This window comes from Tenebrio molitor, chromosome 2, assembly GCF_963966145.1.
Source record: "Tenebrio molitor chromosome 2, icTenMoli1.1, whole genome shotgun sequence".
NCBI classification, from domain to species: domain Eukaryota; kingdom Metazoa; phylum Arthropoda; class Insecta; order Coleoptera; family Tenebrionidae; genus Tenebrio; species Tenebrio molitor.
In genome coordinates this window covers 25,120,495-25,138,399 of record NC_091047.1, presented here as the reverse complement: position 1 = coordinate 25,138,399, position 17,905 = coordinate 25,120,495, and the positions used below count along the sequence as shown (strand labels likewise).

Sequence of the window (17,905 nt, the reverse complement as noted above, 5' to 3'; positions counted from 1 at the left end):
TTAACATGCAATGTTTGTTACGTAGGTACGGTCGATGGACAAATAAAACTGGGACACTTAAAATTTAATCTATGTAAATCCGACTATTGAATTGTCAATATATTTGTCAGTGTGTATACAATATGTCATACCAAAGTTAACCTATTTGTGATAAAGCCGTAATTAAACGATGGAGATTTGTAAATTTTGAATTTATGTGATTGTCATTTTTGTCCCAGTTTTATTTGTCCATCGACTGTACATAACAATCCACCTCCTGTTCATTGTATTCTGAGTCTTCTATTTGCATTTCCTTAAGTTGGAGACCTTTTTAAAAATTAAAGTAAATGACAGCAATCTTGTAATTTTTGTGTACAGATAAGAAATGTGAACCGAACGTATTATCCCCACCATGTTGTATTTTTTTTTCCAGCTGATAATTTAATGATAGCATTCTAAACATTGAACCACTATTGTGTGCTGTTTGTGCCTGTACTGTGCGTAATGCCCACCGAAGACAACAAATATGTTATCCACGGACCTGCTCCACTTCAACCATTGCCAAAGCTTTCGCTAGGAAAATTAATTTACGACAGTTTGCTAACTAATCCCAACAAACATGCAGCGTTGGTGAGCATTTCTACTTTTGACATTATAACACATTTTACTATTAACATAATATATCGCCAGGCCTTGAAGATTGTAGCGCAAATATTTAAAATAAACATTGAGATAAAAATTAATTTTAAAAGTGTAAAGAACGCGAAGATTATGGGTATGTTTTGCATTAGTCATTTGGAAATTTCCAATGTTTGTCTTACAAGAATAAAAGGTTGTTGTGGTGAGTTTTTGAAACTGACTTTGGGAGAAAATAATTAATTGGTGATCTAGAATGACAGTTTATTTGGGTTTTTATTAGAACGGATGTCAGTTGTTAAAAAGAAAACTGGAGCGTAATTTGTTGACATGAATATTTTTGTGTAAACAAATTATTATTCAGTTATGGATAAGGAACCATTAACTGGAATGGTACCTGACGAATGAAATAGTTATGTAGGTACTTATCATGCGAGCATGCGACAGTTGGATGGTGATGTGATAAAACAATATGAGTAAAATGCTTCATGACATGCTTTAATGTTAATTATGTCTTTGTCCATTTTCTGTTGTATTATTTTTAAAATAATTAGAACATTTATTAACCATTATCAAATGTTGTATCGGGTGAATTTGTATGATATTATAATGTAATAATCCCTTATAATGGAAATGTAAATAAAAAAGTACATTGTGTCTTAGATTGGCAAACAACTTATCTAACATGTACAAGATTATCAAAAATAAATCTTCCAAGTTTAACCTTTGGATAATGGCAGTAAACATTTTTTCTGTTTATGATAACCAAGTTCGAATATAAAAATGATTGCAATGAAAACATTACACCTGTTGACAGCGGTAATAATTTAAACCGGTGTCTCTACATAATATTTAGCATTTTTTACTTAATTATATTAAAAACAAGTAACAGTTCATAATACAAAGTCGAATGTTATGCTCATAACACTTTTCTTATCAGACGTAACTTGAAGTAGAAGAATGGCGTCAAATGACATACAAAAATAATCGGTGAATAATTTGAAAGGTTGTTTAATAGTATATTAAAGAACGAGTTTTATAAGGGTTGATTTGGCGCACGAGTTCCAGGTATAGAAAATGACCCGTAGGGGAGTTTTGTATGGAACGAGTGCGCCAATGCCCTTATAAAACAAGTTTTTTATGTTATTTTTTAGAATTTGCACCCTTGTTTTAATTTTTAAATAAAAAAATTAAATTTTCAAATTCTAGGAAATTTTGTATTAATTGCAAATTCAAGGTAACGGATGCAACTACATCTGCAACATATGTTAAAAAGTAGAGTTTGAAGATTAATATTGGAAGTTTTTTGGTGTAAATCACAATAATACACTGAAATATTGATAAAAATTTTCTTAGAGATCTATTAAACTACGAGTGCTTTAAGAGATAGCCATAAACGACTCCAAATTGAATACAACAATAGACCTATTAGACAGCAATAATTACATATATTGTGTACGCTTGATAGAACAGTGACAATGACTCTATGGCCCGGTTGTATAAAGCGATGTCAAGTTCGTTGTTAAAGTTAACATAATGTCAAGCGATCTGATTGGGTGATGTTTAATAATGAATTTGAATCAGCCAATGAAATGGGCGGATTTCCGACTTGACGCGTTGTTAGCTGACACGATGTTAACTAAGCTTTATACAACCCGGCCTATATCAACAACAACGAATGCTTTATTTTCGGATTCCTAATTACAATGCATATACACATAACTAAACATAAAATAACACTTTAAAAAATTTCCAAAAATAACCTTTTCATCCGTATCCCCCACCCCTCTCCTTCTCTGTGCACCCCACTCCCCCCAATAGAACTTTTCTTTCCATGCATCCTTCTTCTTCTTATTATTCCACCCGGTAGCTCTTCCCTTTTTGCCCTTTAATTTTTCCATTCGTTCTCTTTCGGTAGCGACTTTCCCCTTTGTGCTTCTTTTCCGGTTTCCGTTTTCTTTATTCACCTTTTCTTTATACCTTTTCTCGCCGGTTTGTCTTCAGGTTTTCTTCTCTCTCATCCGATATAAACCATTCCCCGTTTATCTGTATCTTCCTGTATCCTATTTTCACCCTTTTTCCTCTATCTCTTTCTTCTCTAGCCACCTCTCTTAACTTCTTATGTGTTTTCCTTTGTTCGATCGTCAAATCTATACAACGTGTCTCAGAAATAAGTACACATTAATTACCTATTTTAACTGGTAATAGAACTCGTTAATAGTAAGAATGTATTTAAATATATTTTTTTCTACTAGAGTTTGGAAAACTTCAACATTGTAATACTAATTTGAGTTAGGAAAAGTGAAAAATTTCCTACTAAGAGCGGAAATAATATTTCAATACTAAAAGTTCAATTTTGGTCGTTTCCTGGGAGCACAAATAGCTATTTCCTAAACCTTATAGTTATCCAATTAAAATGATCGAAAGATTTGGCACAAATTTCGTTACCCGCCTATGGGGATTACTTGCTTCGCCGATGCCGATAAGCGAAGAACAAAAAACAAATACAAGAAAACTTTCACTTGTTTCTTGTGGTTAATTGCTGCGCCCGTTGCTGTAACCTATAATGATAAGGGTGGAAGAGAAAAAAGAGAATCATATGGTACAACAATTTTAGTAGTAAATATTGTAAACTGACCCTAATGAATCGCTTATACCCAAATAATGACAAAATGTCTCCTGATATTAGTGTATTAATCCGTAAAAATTCTTATGAAGTAATTAGAGTAATCACTAACCATTACAAGAAGTGTTCGAAGTGACCGCCGTTATTGTCAATACAATAATGACGGCGCCGACGAAATGATTCTTCCACTCTTTCCAACATTCCTCTGAGGGGAAATACTGAAATGAAAATTATATTTCGAAAAAATGATACATAAAAATTTTGTTGTTCTTGACGAGAACTGTTACTGGTTAAAATTAATGTACTTATTTCTGAGACACGTTGTACACATCCTCTCACCTTTTCTCTCCTTCAACTTACTCTTATTTAGCATAATGTTCTTCTTCTGCTGCCAACTTTTTATTCTCCTTTCCATTCTTCCACCCCCCTCTCTATATTTCCTCTTATTTCCCCTATTCCGATTATTATAACATTACTCTTCCTCACCTTTTCTCTTTGTTCCATCTTTTCCTCTATCAATCTGCCTCCTCCGCCTGCCATTTTTCTTCTCTTCCTCTCATCTCCTCTCTCACTGCCGCTAATTCTTTCCTTAGCTCCCGCTTCTCCTCTCACTGCCGCTAATTCCTTTCTTGGTACTTTGTTTTCCTCCCTTATTCACACCTTATCCTCTCTTATCTCTCTAATCATGGTTTTCATTTCCTTATCCATTTCCTTGCTTTTATTTTCTTCTTCGCTTCTACTTGGGAATCGTCCCCTTCTGGAACTCTTCCTGAATGGGTTCGTGTTTTCTTCAGATGTCCAAACCTCTTCTCTTTCTCTATTGTTACTTTCTTTCCTTACTTTCGGCGATTTCGGCATGCACTCTCTTTCATGCCCGCTGCCTTCTGCTTATCACCCCTCACTCACTCGTCGCCGTTTACGTTAGTAATCTCTGCACTTTTTTGCTAAACACGTCTGTTCACTATCGCTGCCAGACCAGGAATCAATGACTCTATATCATTTTTTTATTTATTGCAGAAACAGTACTTTTGGAAGAGTGACTGATTGAACACTCTACGCCTAAATTAACAATTCATAGTTTTAGCAGAGTTTATTTCAAATAAAAGACACATCCAAGATAATTAATTAATAACCAATTAATAGACAACTTATTAGCAAATAAGTGAGAAACAAGTAGGAAACATTTTTTGAAACTAATTTTTAACGAATCATATGATTCTGTAGTAATTTACATGACATAATGTTCCCTCGCAAAAATCTCCGCAGAAAACTCTCTATGGTCTTTGAAGTGGAAAAAACTTTCCTCTTCTCTTGCCAGGCAGCTGCTAAATGTTGGGCCTTAGAATTAAATACCACTACGTACAATTTTAACGATGAAACTATTTTTCTTTTCTGTTTTTCAATTTGTCTACTTGTTTTGAAACCCTGACTAATTTAATATTTTCCTCAGGTGGATGCTGCTACTGGAGAATCCATATCTTACAGAGAAATTTTGGAGAAAACTTGTTGTTTAGCTGAAAGTCTGCTGAAAAATGGATATGGAAGAAACACAATCGTTGCAGTTAGTAGCGAGAATAATTTACAATTTTACATTCCTGTCGTATCATGTATGTACGTTGGTGCCATAGTGGCACCAATAAATCACAACTATACCGATCTGGAAACAACTCATGCTTTGAATATCTCTAAACCAAAAATTATATTCTGTTCAAAAGCTGTCGCCCAAAAATACGTTTTCTTGAAAAATTCAACACTTCCATATATTGAACGAATCGTAGTAATCGATAGCAATGATAAAGTTTATGGCGCGGAAACACTCAACAGTTTTATTAATACCAGTTTGAAAGGCTATCCCATGATGAATAGATTTCCTGTGGCAGAATTCGATCCTGACAAACAAGTAGTCTTCCTCATGTGCTCTTCAGGAACCACAGGTCTGCCAAAGGGTGTTATGCAGACTCACTCGAATCTTATGGTTCGCTATATGCACACAATGTAGGACATTTTTTGAAATATACCAATTTTATTTCTAACATTTGTTCAAACTTCAGCGATCCACGTTACACGATAAAAACGGATGTTTTCTTAGGAATTCTCCCATTCTTCCACGGATATGGTCTAGTTACCAACTTTTTTGCACTAGTATTAAATCAGAAAATCGTGGTAATTAAAAGATTCCGAGAAGAGTTGTTCCTCAAAGCAATTCAAGATCACAAAATCGAAAATCTATGGCTAGCTCCTCCTTTGGTAGTGCTTCTTGCTAAAAGTCCTTTGGTCGAAAAATATAATTTGTCAAGCATCAAGGAAGTTGTTAGTGGTGCTGCCCCCCTTAGTAGAGAAACAGAAGAAGCCGTAAAGAAGAGGTGGTTCTTAAAATACAATTTATCTTGTTTGATAACAGTAATTTTTAGGTTGAACATCGACTTGATTCGCCAGGGTTATGGTTTAACAGAAGCTACTTTAGGTGTGATAATGATGTCTGCTGGAGACAAGAAACATGGCTCTTCCGGTCGAGTGGTAACTTATATGTCTTGTAAAGTGCGAGATCCGGAAACTGGAAGATCTTTAGGTCCCGGCGAAATAGGAGAATTATGTTTCAAGGGTCCCATGCTTATGAAAGGATATTACGGAAATGATGAAGCCACTAGGAACTCTTTTACTTCAGATGGGTGGCTCTTGACGGGTGATCTGGGATACTACGACGAAGATAATTACTTTTACGTTGTCGACAGGTTGAAAGAGTTGATCAAGTACAAAGGATTTCAAGTGAGACATTCAACGCTTTGCGTACAAGTTTGTAATGACTGTTTTAAATGCAGGTAGCGCCAGCTGAGTTGGAAGCTATTTTGTTAAACCATCCCAATATTAAAGATGTAGGTGTTGTGGGAGTGCCAGATGAAGACGTTGGGGAGTTACCTTTGGCGTTTGTTGTCAAGGACCCACAGTCCAATTTAACTGAGGATGACATAATAAAATATGTGGCAGGTATAATAAAAAATAATATGTATTAACAAATGACCTTGCCAAGTTGTAGGTAGGTATGTTAAATTAAAAATTATTAAAATTTCAGAGAAAGTCTCATCTCAGAAACGGCTACGTGGAGGTGTCGTTTTTGTGCCCGTAATTCCCAAGAATCCAAGTGGAAAAATTTTGCGTCGTGAATTGAGAAAACTGTTAGGGCAAATGCTCAAATCAAAATTGTAAACTTTTTATTGTAAAATTTGTTGCTCGATAAATTAAAATCTATTTTTGAAAAAATGTGAATTTTATAAATATCTAAACAGGGTGTCTCAGCTAAGACTTTCGAGCGTAATAACTCAGTTATTTTCCAGCGGATTTTTGTGAAATTTAAAATGCAGATATTTTAGACGGTGAAGAATAAAATCCCATTAATGCAATCACCCAAGTCTTAAAAACGTAATTTTTACATGCCTTTTTAAAATGTTGAATCAATTAAGATTTATATAAAAAAAATTGATCGTCAATAAAAAATGCTGTAGGGAAAAACTCGTCCTTGAAAGACGTCTGGTTTGCAAGAAAAAAGCAAAAAACTGTTAAACGTGGCTGTAAATGCAAAACCGTAGACGCGTATGAAACAAACGCGCAATTTTGCTCATCCCTTTTCGCAGAAGCTCAGGTGACATATTTGACGTTTATCTTGGTAACTTTACAAACACTTACAAAGTTAAAGACAACATTTGGACGTAATTTATTATACTGGATGCTTTAATTCTTCATTTCTTCCATAAAGAACTAAAACACTATCGGGATATTTTAGCAAGGTAATTTAGTTACTCTTCCTGTGTCTTCAAATAAATTGACGACTCTCTTAACCTTACATTTTGTAAAGCCTATATTTGGATAGTATTCCACGAGAAAACGAACTGTGTCATTGAAGTTCTTACGACACTCTCCATAGGCAAACTTTTTTCCTTTTTCAACAATATTAAAATTTCTGCCGCTGTAGTCTATTCTTTTCACAATTTGACGTTTCTAATAAAGCGCGCCCAATTCTGACAGACGTTAAGGCGGCCTTACACCGAGGCAAAAATTGGCAACATGTTGCTTGCAATATTTTTTAGTAATGACCGGCAACATTACTAAAAAATGTTGCAGGCAACATGTTGCCAATTGTTGCCTTGGTGTAAGGCCGCCTTTAAAGGTGTACAAAATGTTGCTTAGCAATCATCAATTGTTTCAAAAGGTAACTGCTCAAATGCCTTCAAATTTTACATTAAATTTTTAACGACAAAATCTAATCTTTTCGTTGAATTAGACAAGTGATTTACTTAATTGTTTGTGTAGACCGCTATTTTTTAATGTTTAACAATTTAATAATAATCGCGCATAATTTTAGATAAAGGAAACATGTGTTAAAATTACATTTTTTAACTTGAGGTAATTTTATTATTACTAATTGAACCTTCACGGTCTAAAATATCTGAATTTTAAATTTCATTAAAATCCGTTGGCAAATAACTGAGATATTAGGCTCGAAAGTATTAGCTGAGACACCCTGTATCTCTTTAGATCCTAGATATATATTTCTATGATTGCTTAACTTCTGTATGATATAGGTGATTATACCGTGCGATCGAAAAAAATTGAGTAAACCAAGACTACCTATCATCTATCTACAGTACATACTGTACTCAGTCTCACTCTACTCAGAAAGAAAATGTTTTCTTGATTTTACGCAAAACTTAACAACAGTTTTTGCTTTTATACGTGTTGTAGATAACGAAAATTTCTGGTGTTACTACGCTTGGAAATGGAACGTATAGTACTGTAGTGACCCAGTTTAAAATTTAAATTTAAATTTCCGGTACCGCCACAACAGCGCGCCAAATGTGAAGGTACTAGCGGCTAGACTAGGCACTACGAGCGGAAAGATAGCGGGGGATGAAACGGGCTCGCGCGGGTGGTTGACGGGGGTAGCTCACTTTTGTTTAGTTTTTTCGAAACGAACACACCTTGCGAAGAGCGATCCAAGTTCCTCAAATTTGTAAGTTAAACCTGAACAATTCCACTACCGTTCCGGGTAGATATTTTGTGTCCCCGTGAGGAATTTAACGTTTTAATTCACCTGGGTAATTTATCCCACTTTCGTTGCCTTTTTTTTTGTGTTTTGTTTTTGAGGCCAGGACCACGTGGTAAGGGTATGTTGTAGATTTCATTTTGTTGCATGCTGTTTCTTTAAGAAGCGCCCATTTGTTAATTTTAAGTGTTATCTTTCACCCGGGAGGTTTTTTTTTTTTAGCGATCTGGTAATTTCGAAAATACGGAGCCGTCGTCCGAACCGCGTGCGTCCATTTTGTTTTTGTTCTTAACTAACATTTTCTAACGGCACTCGACCCACCATTTTCTTTTGTTTAACATTACCAGCGATTATTGTATTCGCGATTTATGTTGTTTACTGCCATTTGTGCCATTTAAAGTGGTTCTATTTTATCGTTATTTAACTTCACGTGTTGTTCTCTTTTATTTCCTCATTGTTTAATGTTGCGGTTTGTTTTTGCTTATGTTATCCTTGTTTAATGTTGCGTTTTGTTTGTGTATTTGATCACTGTTTAATGTTGCGCTTTGTTGTGTTGAATTTTCGCATCGTTTAATGTTACGCGTTGTTCGATAGAATTAAACCCGTTTGTTTTTTTTCTTCGTGTTGTTGCTAGATTTCGGAAAAGTTAAAGTAAAATGTTGTAAGTGCGCCCCTGTGGGAGCTAGGTGACAATCAGGAAGTCGTGGGGTTTGTTTAGTAAATTTCTGTGGAAGCTACGGTTATTTAAAGCCGTTAGCGGAGACGGACCTAGGTCTTCGCATCTGCGGCGGCGGGATGTTTTCGTGAAGCTTCCGTCGAGGTTATAGAGATTTCGGGGTTTTGTCCGGAAACGGTTGGTTGGGGACGGTGGAGCTAAATATTCGCTTATGCTGTTTGGTGATGCTAATCGTACAACCCCGAGACGCTCTGTCACTCTTACTTGGTCGGCGAAATCGTCTGACTTTCATTAATACCCCGAATATCTATAAACGTCGCTTGATTTCAAGATGATTCAGATAATTCTTCTGAGTCCCCTCGTGGCCGAAAGTTTGTTACCTCCAGCTCTAAGCTCCCGAAGGCGTACCTTGACCGCGTAGTTCCGAGTTAAACATTGTTTTTGTAATTAATCGAATTGTAAAATATGAGTAATACCTGGGATACGGTTTTTGAAGAGGGTTTTTCATCCGTCCCTGTCTGTAATAACTGTCTTATAATTTGTTTACTTGTTTTGCAAGCTTTAAACTGTCATTTTGTCTGTCATGTGCCCGTTTTTCTGTTATTTGAAATATTGTTGCATTCATCTTGTCGTTTATCTTTGTGATGTACTCAACTAGTTAATTTCTTGTACTTCGTTAAACTTAATTTCTGTCCTTTGTATTCGTTCCAATTTCTTTTTCATCAAAGTTATTACAGACATTTTTAATAAAAGGTATTTTGCGTCCCTCACATGTTTGTTTTATTTGCGGCACTCTTCCAACTGGAACCCTCACCGTTTGCATTCCGAACCTTTTCCGCCAAAAGAAAATCACAACGTAGGGCTCCTCCGATTCGATGACGATCACGACCACATTTGTTACCGTTTGCGCAGGTTCAAATATTTGGCGGAAAAAGTAATGTATTCAAATCATTACAGTACCTATACAGGGTGTCCCAGAACTGGCTCCCCAGAGAAAAAAGGGAGCCTTAGGGCGAATATATTAACGTGTATTTTAAAGAAAAAAAGTCCTATCTCAAATGATAACCGAGAAAAGACATTCTGAAGTTGACCAATTAGAGTTGAGCATCATTAAGGTGGAATAATCGCAATTTTGCGTTGCCTAGGTTTCCTTTTTATCCGTAAACCTCTATAATTCTGTCCATTTGATTTGGTCCACTACATTTATTAGAATGATTGTTTACGTCAGTTTGACATTTGTTATAGAATTTCGCTGCGATATTTAATTCAAGTGTATCATTTAACATGTATTCTTCCTCTGAGTACGTAGATATGATTCTTACTTTTGCGCGATGTGGGAACAATGCACGTGAAGCAGTAAGGTTGTACCGTGACAATTTCCACAAAGACAAAACGGGGGTCGAGAAACGGGTCAGATGCAGCCAGTTCGAAGAAGAAGTTAGGGGTGCTCCAAGAAATGTAAGGACTGTCGAACACGAGGAAGCCGTACTGAATGTCTTTGAGGAAGACGGCACCCGGAGTATTCGAACAGTTTCTCGTGAAATGGGTTTATCCAAGAGTTCGGTGCAGAGAGTTCTAGCTGATAATAGGAGGCATCCATACCACTATACACGAGTACAACATCTTCTGCCAGAGGATTATCCAATTAGGCGAGACTTTTATCTATGGTTAATAAACCAAAACGATGCTTCACACTTCTTGTCACGGATACTGTTTTCTGATGAGTCGCTATTTTGCCGGTAAGGTTGTTCCAATTATCACAACCTTCATATCTGGACAGAGGAAAATCCAAGAGAATAATTTCTCAGAGGTTTTCAACATAGGTTTTCTGTTAATTTGTGGGCTGGGCTATTGGGCGATCGTTTGGTAAGTATAAGCGTGGTGGATCCTTCCATTTGTTAAAATTCCGAATCCCAGGCTCTAGATTGGACCGTTTGAATTCCCCGCAAGATTAACGGGGGCAAGATATGCTCAGTTCATTGGAACAGAGCTACCTGATTTACTTGAAATTGTACCTCTTGCTTATCGCATAAATGACTGGTTCCAACATTTTAGCAGAAACGTTCGGGAAATTTTGGATAACCAATATCCACAGCGCTGGATCGGTCGAGGAGGACCGCATCATTGGCCTGCCAGGTCTCCAGATCTGAATCATTTATCGGCGGCCCATAAATTCAGAGGCTGATCTGAGAGTTTGAATTCAGGAGGCTTTGTTTCAGTTACTGAAGAAATGATAACTAACGCTACTACAAGAAGTTTGTTACGTAGAGCACAATTGTGCATACAAATGAATGGTGGTCATTTCGAACATCTGCTTTAACATTGTTACCTATTTAAATAAATGGTTCTTTTTAGAATCGCCATTTTTATTGTTTTATTTCGAACAAGGCCATCTGAATCAAAAAGCTACGCTTATAAGCGTAGCTTTTTGATTCAGATGGCCTTGATTTCGAATTTTGCAATTGTCAAGTCTTGATGTTGATGACAGATAAACGTCAACGAATTTTTATATCGGAAAACGTCAAAATTCCAGTTGCCCAAACATTTTATTGATTTGTGCGATATCAGAGATTTTTTATTGTTGTTTAGCAACCGATCGGATTTTTTAGTAATACCTGAGGACGAGCTTCCGGGATTGGTGAAATTAAAAACTTTGTAACTCGGTAATTTGAGCTAGCAGAAAATTTATTTTAGTCAATTTAGAGTCTTTTTTGTTGTCGGCACATGCCTGTTTTCTCTGGGGAGCCAGTTCTGGGACACCCTGTATTTATTCCTAACAGAAATATTGACTACAATCATAAATCACATCAACAAAGAAACATATCTTGAAGCACTCCACCCTGGTAATTTATGGCAGGGTGTTAAATAACCTCAGAAAAATATTTTAAATATCTTTGAACCCTATCCAGCTATTTGACAAAGAAAGCAGATAAAGTAATTCGCGGAAGACTGTAAGTGGTTGGTAAACTGTTTCTTTGTTGGTGTAATTTATGATTTTAGTCAATATTTCTATCAGGGATACCTAAATATGGCACGCGCCGCTTTCCAACCTTTTCAAACTCAACAATTGTGCCCGTTAAACGCTCATAATATGCAATAAAATTTTACGACCCACAACGAAATTGAGAAAACAGTAATCCCCGTTCGTGCAGCGTCCTACAAATTGTAAAATTGGAAACGCCCATTCGTAATGCAAGTAGTCGGCAACTACCATTCGGTTCTTCCTCAATGGCTTGCAGAATTTCAGGCTCCAAATCCAAAATACGGCGAGATCTTGAACGGCCTCGATCTCGGTTGATAAGATGATAAAAGAACCATAATTTCTTAAATGCTGGACAGCATTCAGAAAGATACCTATGTATGTGCACAGGGAACTTGCCCTTAGCATTTGATAGATCTTCCCCATGTCCCGATTAGAGTAGGTACTGTACCATTTTCAATAATAATTATTACGAGAAATCAACTTTTTAATGAATTGTAAACACGGCTGCATGCAGGAGAAGGACGTGACTAAATTGCGTTTGTAAAGCCTATCCGCCTGGGACTTTGTCGTATTTACTTTTTGTGCGTTAACTTTTTTCGAACGAAATTTGAGTATAAATTTAAGTTTTCGAAAAAATAGTAAATAGGAAAATACATTGTTTTAATGAGTTCTAGGATCACTGATTACATTTTCTCAACGCATATTTTAATAAATCCTGTATATTGGCGATGTAATTTCAACAACAAATTGCACCAAAATATGGCACGTTCAAAGACAACTTAAATAAGAGAAAATCCGTCGCATTATTATATTGTATGGTATGTTTGTTAGTAAATATTTGTTTGTGGATTTGGTATCGTATTTTACTATCCCCTCCTTTATTACGACCGCTTCATTCAATGACCTGAAGATAGCTATCTAGAATAGACAGTACATTACAGAACTTGTCGTGGTACGGTGCAAGCAGAATGATTGAGGACAATACGCACGTGATCAAAGGACTTCCTCCTCTGGGCCCTATTCCCGACGTGTCGGTTGGAAAATTGATTTATGATAAATTATTGACACATTGCGTGGAAGATGAAGCCATGGTAAGTTTTATCATGTTCAGCGACCAGTTGTACTCGTTGACCTTGACACATGACCACCTAATTGTAAAATAATAAAATTTAAAATATTTTAATACTTGTTCATAATCTTGGTTGTCACCTGATGTTTTCCCTCCAATTCTAAATTTGAATTTTAAATAAAAAAGATAACAAAAACCGGTTTTATAGAAGCACAAGTCATGATAATAATAACGTATTTTTATTTTGTCTTTATCTCGCACTCCTTAAACAATTTTTGTTTATATAAGATATTGTTTTAAACCAGGGGGAAATCCAAGTAATCTATTTTTCACCCTATATAATAGAAGTTTATTTTTATAATGTTAGAACGGTTTTAACTCGAACAAAGCTAACAAATAGACAATCGAAAACCTCAAAATTCCACTATCATTAAGGAATAGTTATTTACAGTGCGAGAGAGGAAGACAAAGCTTTCGTTCACGCGAATTGCGTGAAACTACTCATTTGGTAAAAATTGGGGGGCAAAAAATCTTGGAAAACTTTTGCGAATTTTGCAAAATGTTATAGAGAAAAGTTTCATAAATTGGCGAGTTCTTCCACTGGTTAAAATTAACACACGTACCCTGTATGTAATTAACGAGTGATTTCGTTTTTCTACTTTTATTAGAAAAAAGATACGTTCCTTAAACATGTTGGAAATAATTAATCATTTTGAAAACGGTTTACCTGAATGCCTTGAGATTTGAATAGAGTTAAGTTTCTTTATTTTGGAATTTTTTCGATTTTATATCTTCATTTGTTTGCAAGATAACAAGGTAACTTAATTTTTTTAATACCACTAAAGGTCAAATTTTAAATTTTTGAGAAGAGCATTTTCTTCTATATTGAACAAATCTTTTGAAATAGCTTTTGGCATAAGTTTATTAAATCTGTCAGCTGATGAATGGTGAAGGCTGATTGTTCTGCAGAGCTTAGGCATGGTTTTGCCGAAGCGATCAAAGCAAAATATACAAATAACATCGACACCATTGCAAATATTTTCATTTCATACCTGTCAATGCATAACTTAGATTTAAAAAGTTGACTGAAGTTGTCAATAAATTAAAACATTTTCAGTATTAAAAGAAGTTTTTGCGTATTCATTATTTACAGTATTTAGACGATAGACTTTCACCTATAAATTAATAAGTGGCATGATTATTATCATCGACGATATTAATGAGTAAAACTAATATTTTCACTTTCAGTTAGATAAAAATTGTTCCTTTTTCTGAATATAGGGTGATTCAAAATGATTGTGGATAAGTATGGCAACTATGTACGAAAATTTATGTGGCAACTGTGTGGTTGACATTATTATGACATTTCATAAGCGTGCATTTGATTTTTTTTATGGCATTGCACGTTGATTTGACAATTTTCACTATGAACTATCAAAGAATGAAAGAAATGTCAACTTTATCCTACCCACACAGTTGCCACATAAATTTTCGTACATCATACATAGTTGCCATACTTATCCACGATAATTTTGAATCACCCAATATAATAATAGTACATACTTGGGAACTTCAAGACGGTTTGGTGTTAGTTTAGTAGTTTAGTTAGTTCAGTAATAATAACTAATTAAAGTGGATTTTGTGGAATTCTGAAAAGTTGTTATATTTTTACGTAGGTATTATAAGAAACTTTTGTGTTTAAGAATACAGAACACTCTTTGCAAGTAAATCCAATTATGAAATAATTTTTTAGGTCGATGCATTCACCGAACGGTCAATTTCTTACAAAGAACTCTTTTCCAAAACCTGTTCTTTGGCTGAAAGTTTGCGAAGATCCGGATATAAACAAGACGCCGTAATCTCAGTTTGTAGTGAAAATTGTGTTGAATATTTCATTCCGATTATATCAGCTTTATATTTGGGCATCCCTGTGGCTCCTATAAACAACAATTACACCAAAGCAGAAGTTTTACATTCTTTGAATATTTCGAAACCACAGATAATTTTCTGTTCCAAAGAAACTTATCCGAAATTTGTCGATTTGAAGCGACAACTGAGTTTCATAGAGAAAATAATAATAATAGATAGCACATCAGACATTAATGATCTGGAATGTGTGGATTCGTTTATTAGAAGATGTTTGCAAACAAATCATCTTCTATATAAATTTGATCTTCCGAACATACATGTAGACAATCATGTCGCGTTTATTCTGTACTCTTCAGGAACAACTGGATTGCCGAAAGGAGTCATGATAACTCATAAGAATATATTGGTCAAACTTTCACACAGCGAGTGAGTTCACTGTTCGATAATTATTTAGTATCAGTCAATGTAAGATTTTTAATTTCTTAGTGATCCAAGAGTTAGTCCTCAAGAAGAGGGTCGTTGTACATTTGTTTTTTTGCCATTTTTCCATGCTTATGGTTTATTTGTCGGTTTGGGTAGTATCTACAAAGCAACAAGAGTTGTGCTGATAAAGAAATTTGAAGAGAATCTCTTTTTGAAAACAATTGAAAAATACAAAATAACAACTTTGCCACTGGTACCACCTTTAGCTGTATTCTTAGCAAAGAGTCCTTTGGTAAATAGATATGATTTGTCGAGTGTAAAGGATGTTGGTTGTGGAGCAGCTCCTCTGAGTAAAGACACAGAGGAGGCAGTTAAGAAAAGGTATATTGATCTAATTTTAATGCGGTCATTCCCTCTTAATAAAAATAAAGATTGAAGGTGAACATTATTCGACAAGCTTATGGATTGACTGAAGCTACTTTAGCTGTTATAGGAATGCCTACGGGTGTTGAAAGACACGGTTCTTCGGGTGTAGTCTTTCCTCGTATCTTATGCAAAGTGCGAGATCCCAAAACAGGAAAATCCTTAGGGCCAAATCAAGTGGGAGAGCTTTGTTTCAAAGGACCTTTAATTATGAAAGGTTATTACGGGAATGCAGAGGCAACCAGAAATTCCTTTACTTCAGATGGGTGGTTGTTGACGGGAGATTTAGGATATTACGACGAAGAAAAATATTTCTACATAACTGGCAGATTGAAAGAACTGATCAAGTACAAAGGATTTCAGGTAAGACGAGAAGTAAATTTTGCCATTCGTTTGTAATGTGTTGGTTCGTAGGTGGCGCCAGCTGAACTGGAATCAATACTGTTGAAAAATCCCAAAATCAAAGACGCCGCTGTTATCGGACTTCCAGATGATGATGCTGGGGAGTTACCTTTGGCTTTTGTTGTGAAAAATCCTAAGGCCGATTTAAGTGAGGAAGAAGTGCAAAAATTTCTAGAAGGTAAACTTAGAATCCTTTCATATTTGCTTTAATTGTGATTTTTAAATTGCAGATAAGGTGTCTTCCCACAAAAGACTTCGAGGGGGTGTCATATTTATTTCTGAAATTCCCAAGAATGCCAGTGGAAAAATTCTTAGAAGAAAACTTCATGAGATGTTGAAAAGATATTATTCGTCAAAATTATAATTGTTATAATATCGAGCGATCAAATTATGATATGTTATGTAGTATCATATGGAACCCTATTGTTAACTAAACAATTATAATGTTGTTAGAATGTTTTTCTTGATTTTGTCTAGTCCCTGCACAATTACATCAGGTGTTTTTTTTTTATTTCTCCTTAAAGTTGGAGTTAAAGAGTCGATTGTGAACGCATCACGGATTACAGATCACGAATCAGTTGTTTAAACCTAACCTCACTTTGCGTGATGGGTTAATAATAATCGACTCTTCAACGCCAACTTTGAGGCGAAATTTAAAAAAACACCCTGTAGCGCCCCAAAGTTGCAGTGCGACGAGCGGCCACCAGAATAGCGCCCTCATCGCCTCGCCCAACACTTGACCTTCTCAACGATCTCCCTTCCGCCCATCTCTTCCATCGTCAGACCGTATAAATTGCAGAACAGCACGCAGACGAGCTAAGACTCGTGCTCCGACCAGGAAGCGCCCTAGGGACATCTACCCGGACGTTGAATAGCTCTGCCCTAGAAGTTCCCCTAGCGGAGAAGCTGGACGGACGATCACTCTTGGCTCCAATTAGACAGCGCCCTCGGGACATCTACCTTGAGTAGCTCCGCTCCGCAACGCTCCCCAGGTGGACGAGTCGGACGAAAGTCCTCCCCTCACCCCCGCACTCAACCCCTTCTTGTTGTTTATTTATTTATTTATTTATTTATTTATTGAATAAAGTTTATGTTTTCCCCACTGCGTTGCATCGGAATCGAGCGGACCGATACGTCACCAGGAGGTTACGACCAGCTCCCCAACGTCAGGCCCGAACCCGGAAGGAGCTGCAGCTGTCGACCCACGACGATACCGATACGAAAAGGATTGTTACAACCCGACATAAAATTCCTTAGGACTTGAAACGTTGGCGTGGTTTCCGATAATTTCGACCAATCAGAGGCCTCGTCATGAGTAGTGGGGGCAAAGATGGCGTCGTTTTGGGCTTGTTTTCAGTGGTGGGGAGCCAATGAGACGTCTTGTAGTGCGCCCTCTTTTTCTTTTCTTGTCGCTTCCTGCCTTCCTTATTGCTTTCACTTTTCTATTATTGCCCATTCTTACTATATGACCTAGCCATTATAGTTGTCTTCTTTCAATTTTTTCTTGTATTGGAATCACATTATTCACATTTAATTGTTTTCTTATGTGTGTGTTTCTAATACGGCCTCTTCTGAATCTTCTGATAGTAGGTACTGTTACGATTTAAATCGCCGCGCGATTGTAAATCTTCGCGATTTTTCTAGAATGTTCTAGAATCCATCGCGACGGAAACGTACTCGGACTTCCGCCGAAAAATCTGCGCACAGAGGGGGTGGAAGCTATAAATCGGGGGAACCAGAGACAGAGCGGGGATTTTTCACGACCTTTTGCCGGGAGTGTT

The 17,905-nt window shown here is 36.2% G+C and overlaps 1 protein-coding gene and 1 long non-coding RNA gene across 2 annotated transcripts; both read left to right on the top strand.

Moving 5' to 3' along the window:
• Positions 1-411: 411 nt before the first annotated feature.
• LOC138122777 (uncharacterized) lies at positions 412-16,494 on the top strand. Its single transcript, XM_069037076.1, has 13 exons — positions 412-609; positions 4,692-5,236; positions 5,293-5,604; positions 5,653-6,007; positions 6,061-6,226; positions 6,312-6,441; positions 8,195-8,246; positions 12,853-13,029; positions 14,761-15,302; positions 15,363-15,680; positions 15,731-16,085; positions 16,137-16,302; positions 16,355-16,494. Exons 1-13 carry the CDS (start codon positions 484-486, stop codon positions 16,486-16,488), a joined length of 3,378 nt encoding a protein of 1,125 aa, XP_068893177.1. The 5' UTR covers positions 412-483; the 3' UTR covers positions 16,489-16,494.
• LOC138122961 (uncharacterized) lies at positions 9,919-11,318 on the top strand. The gene is made up of 2 exons (XR_011156670.1): positions 9,919-10,821; positions 10,880-11,318. It is a non-coding gene; the product is annotated as an uncharacterized lncRNA (long non-coding RNA).
• Positions 16,495-17,905: the final 1,411 nt, after the last annotated feature.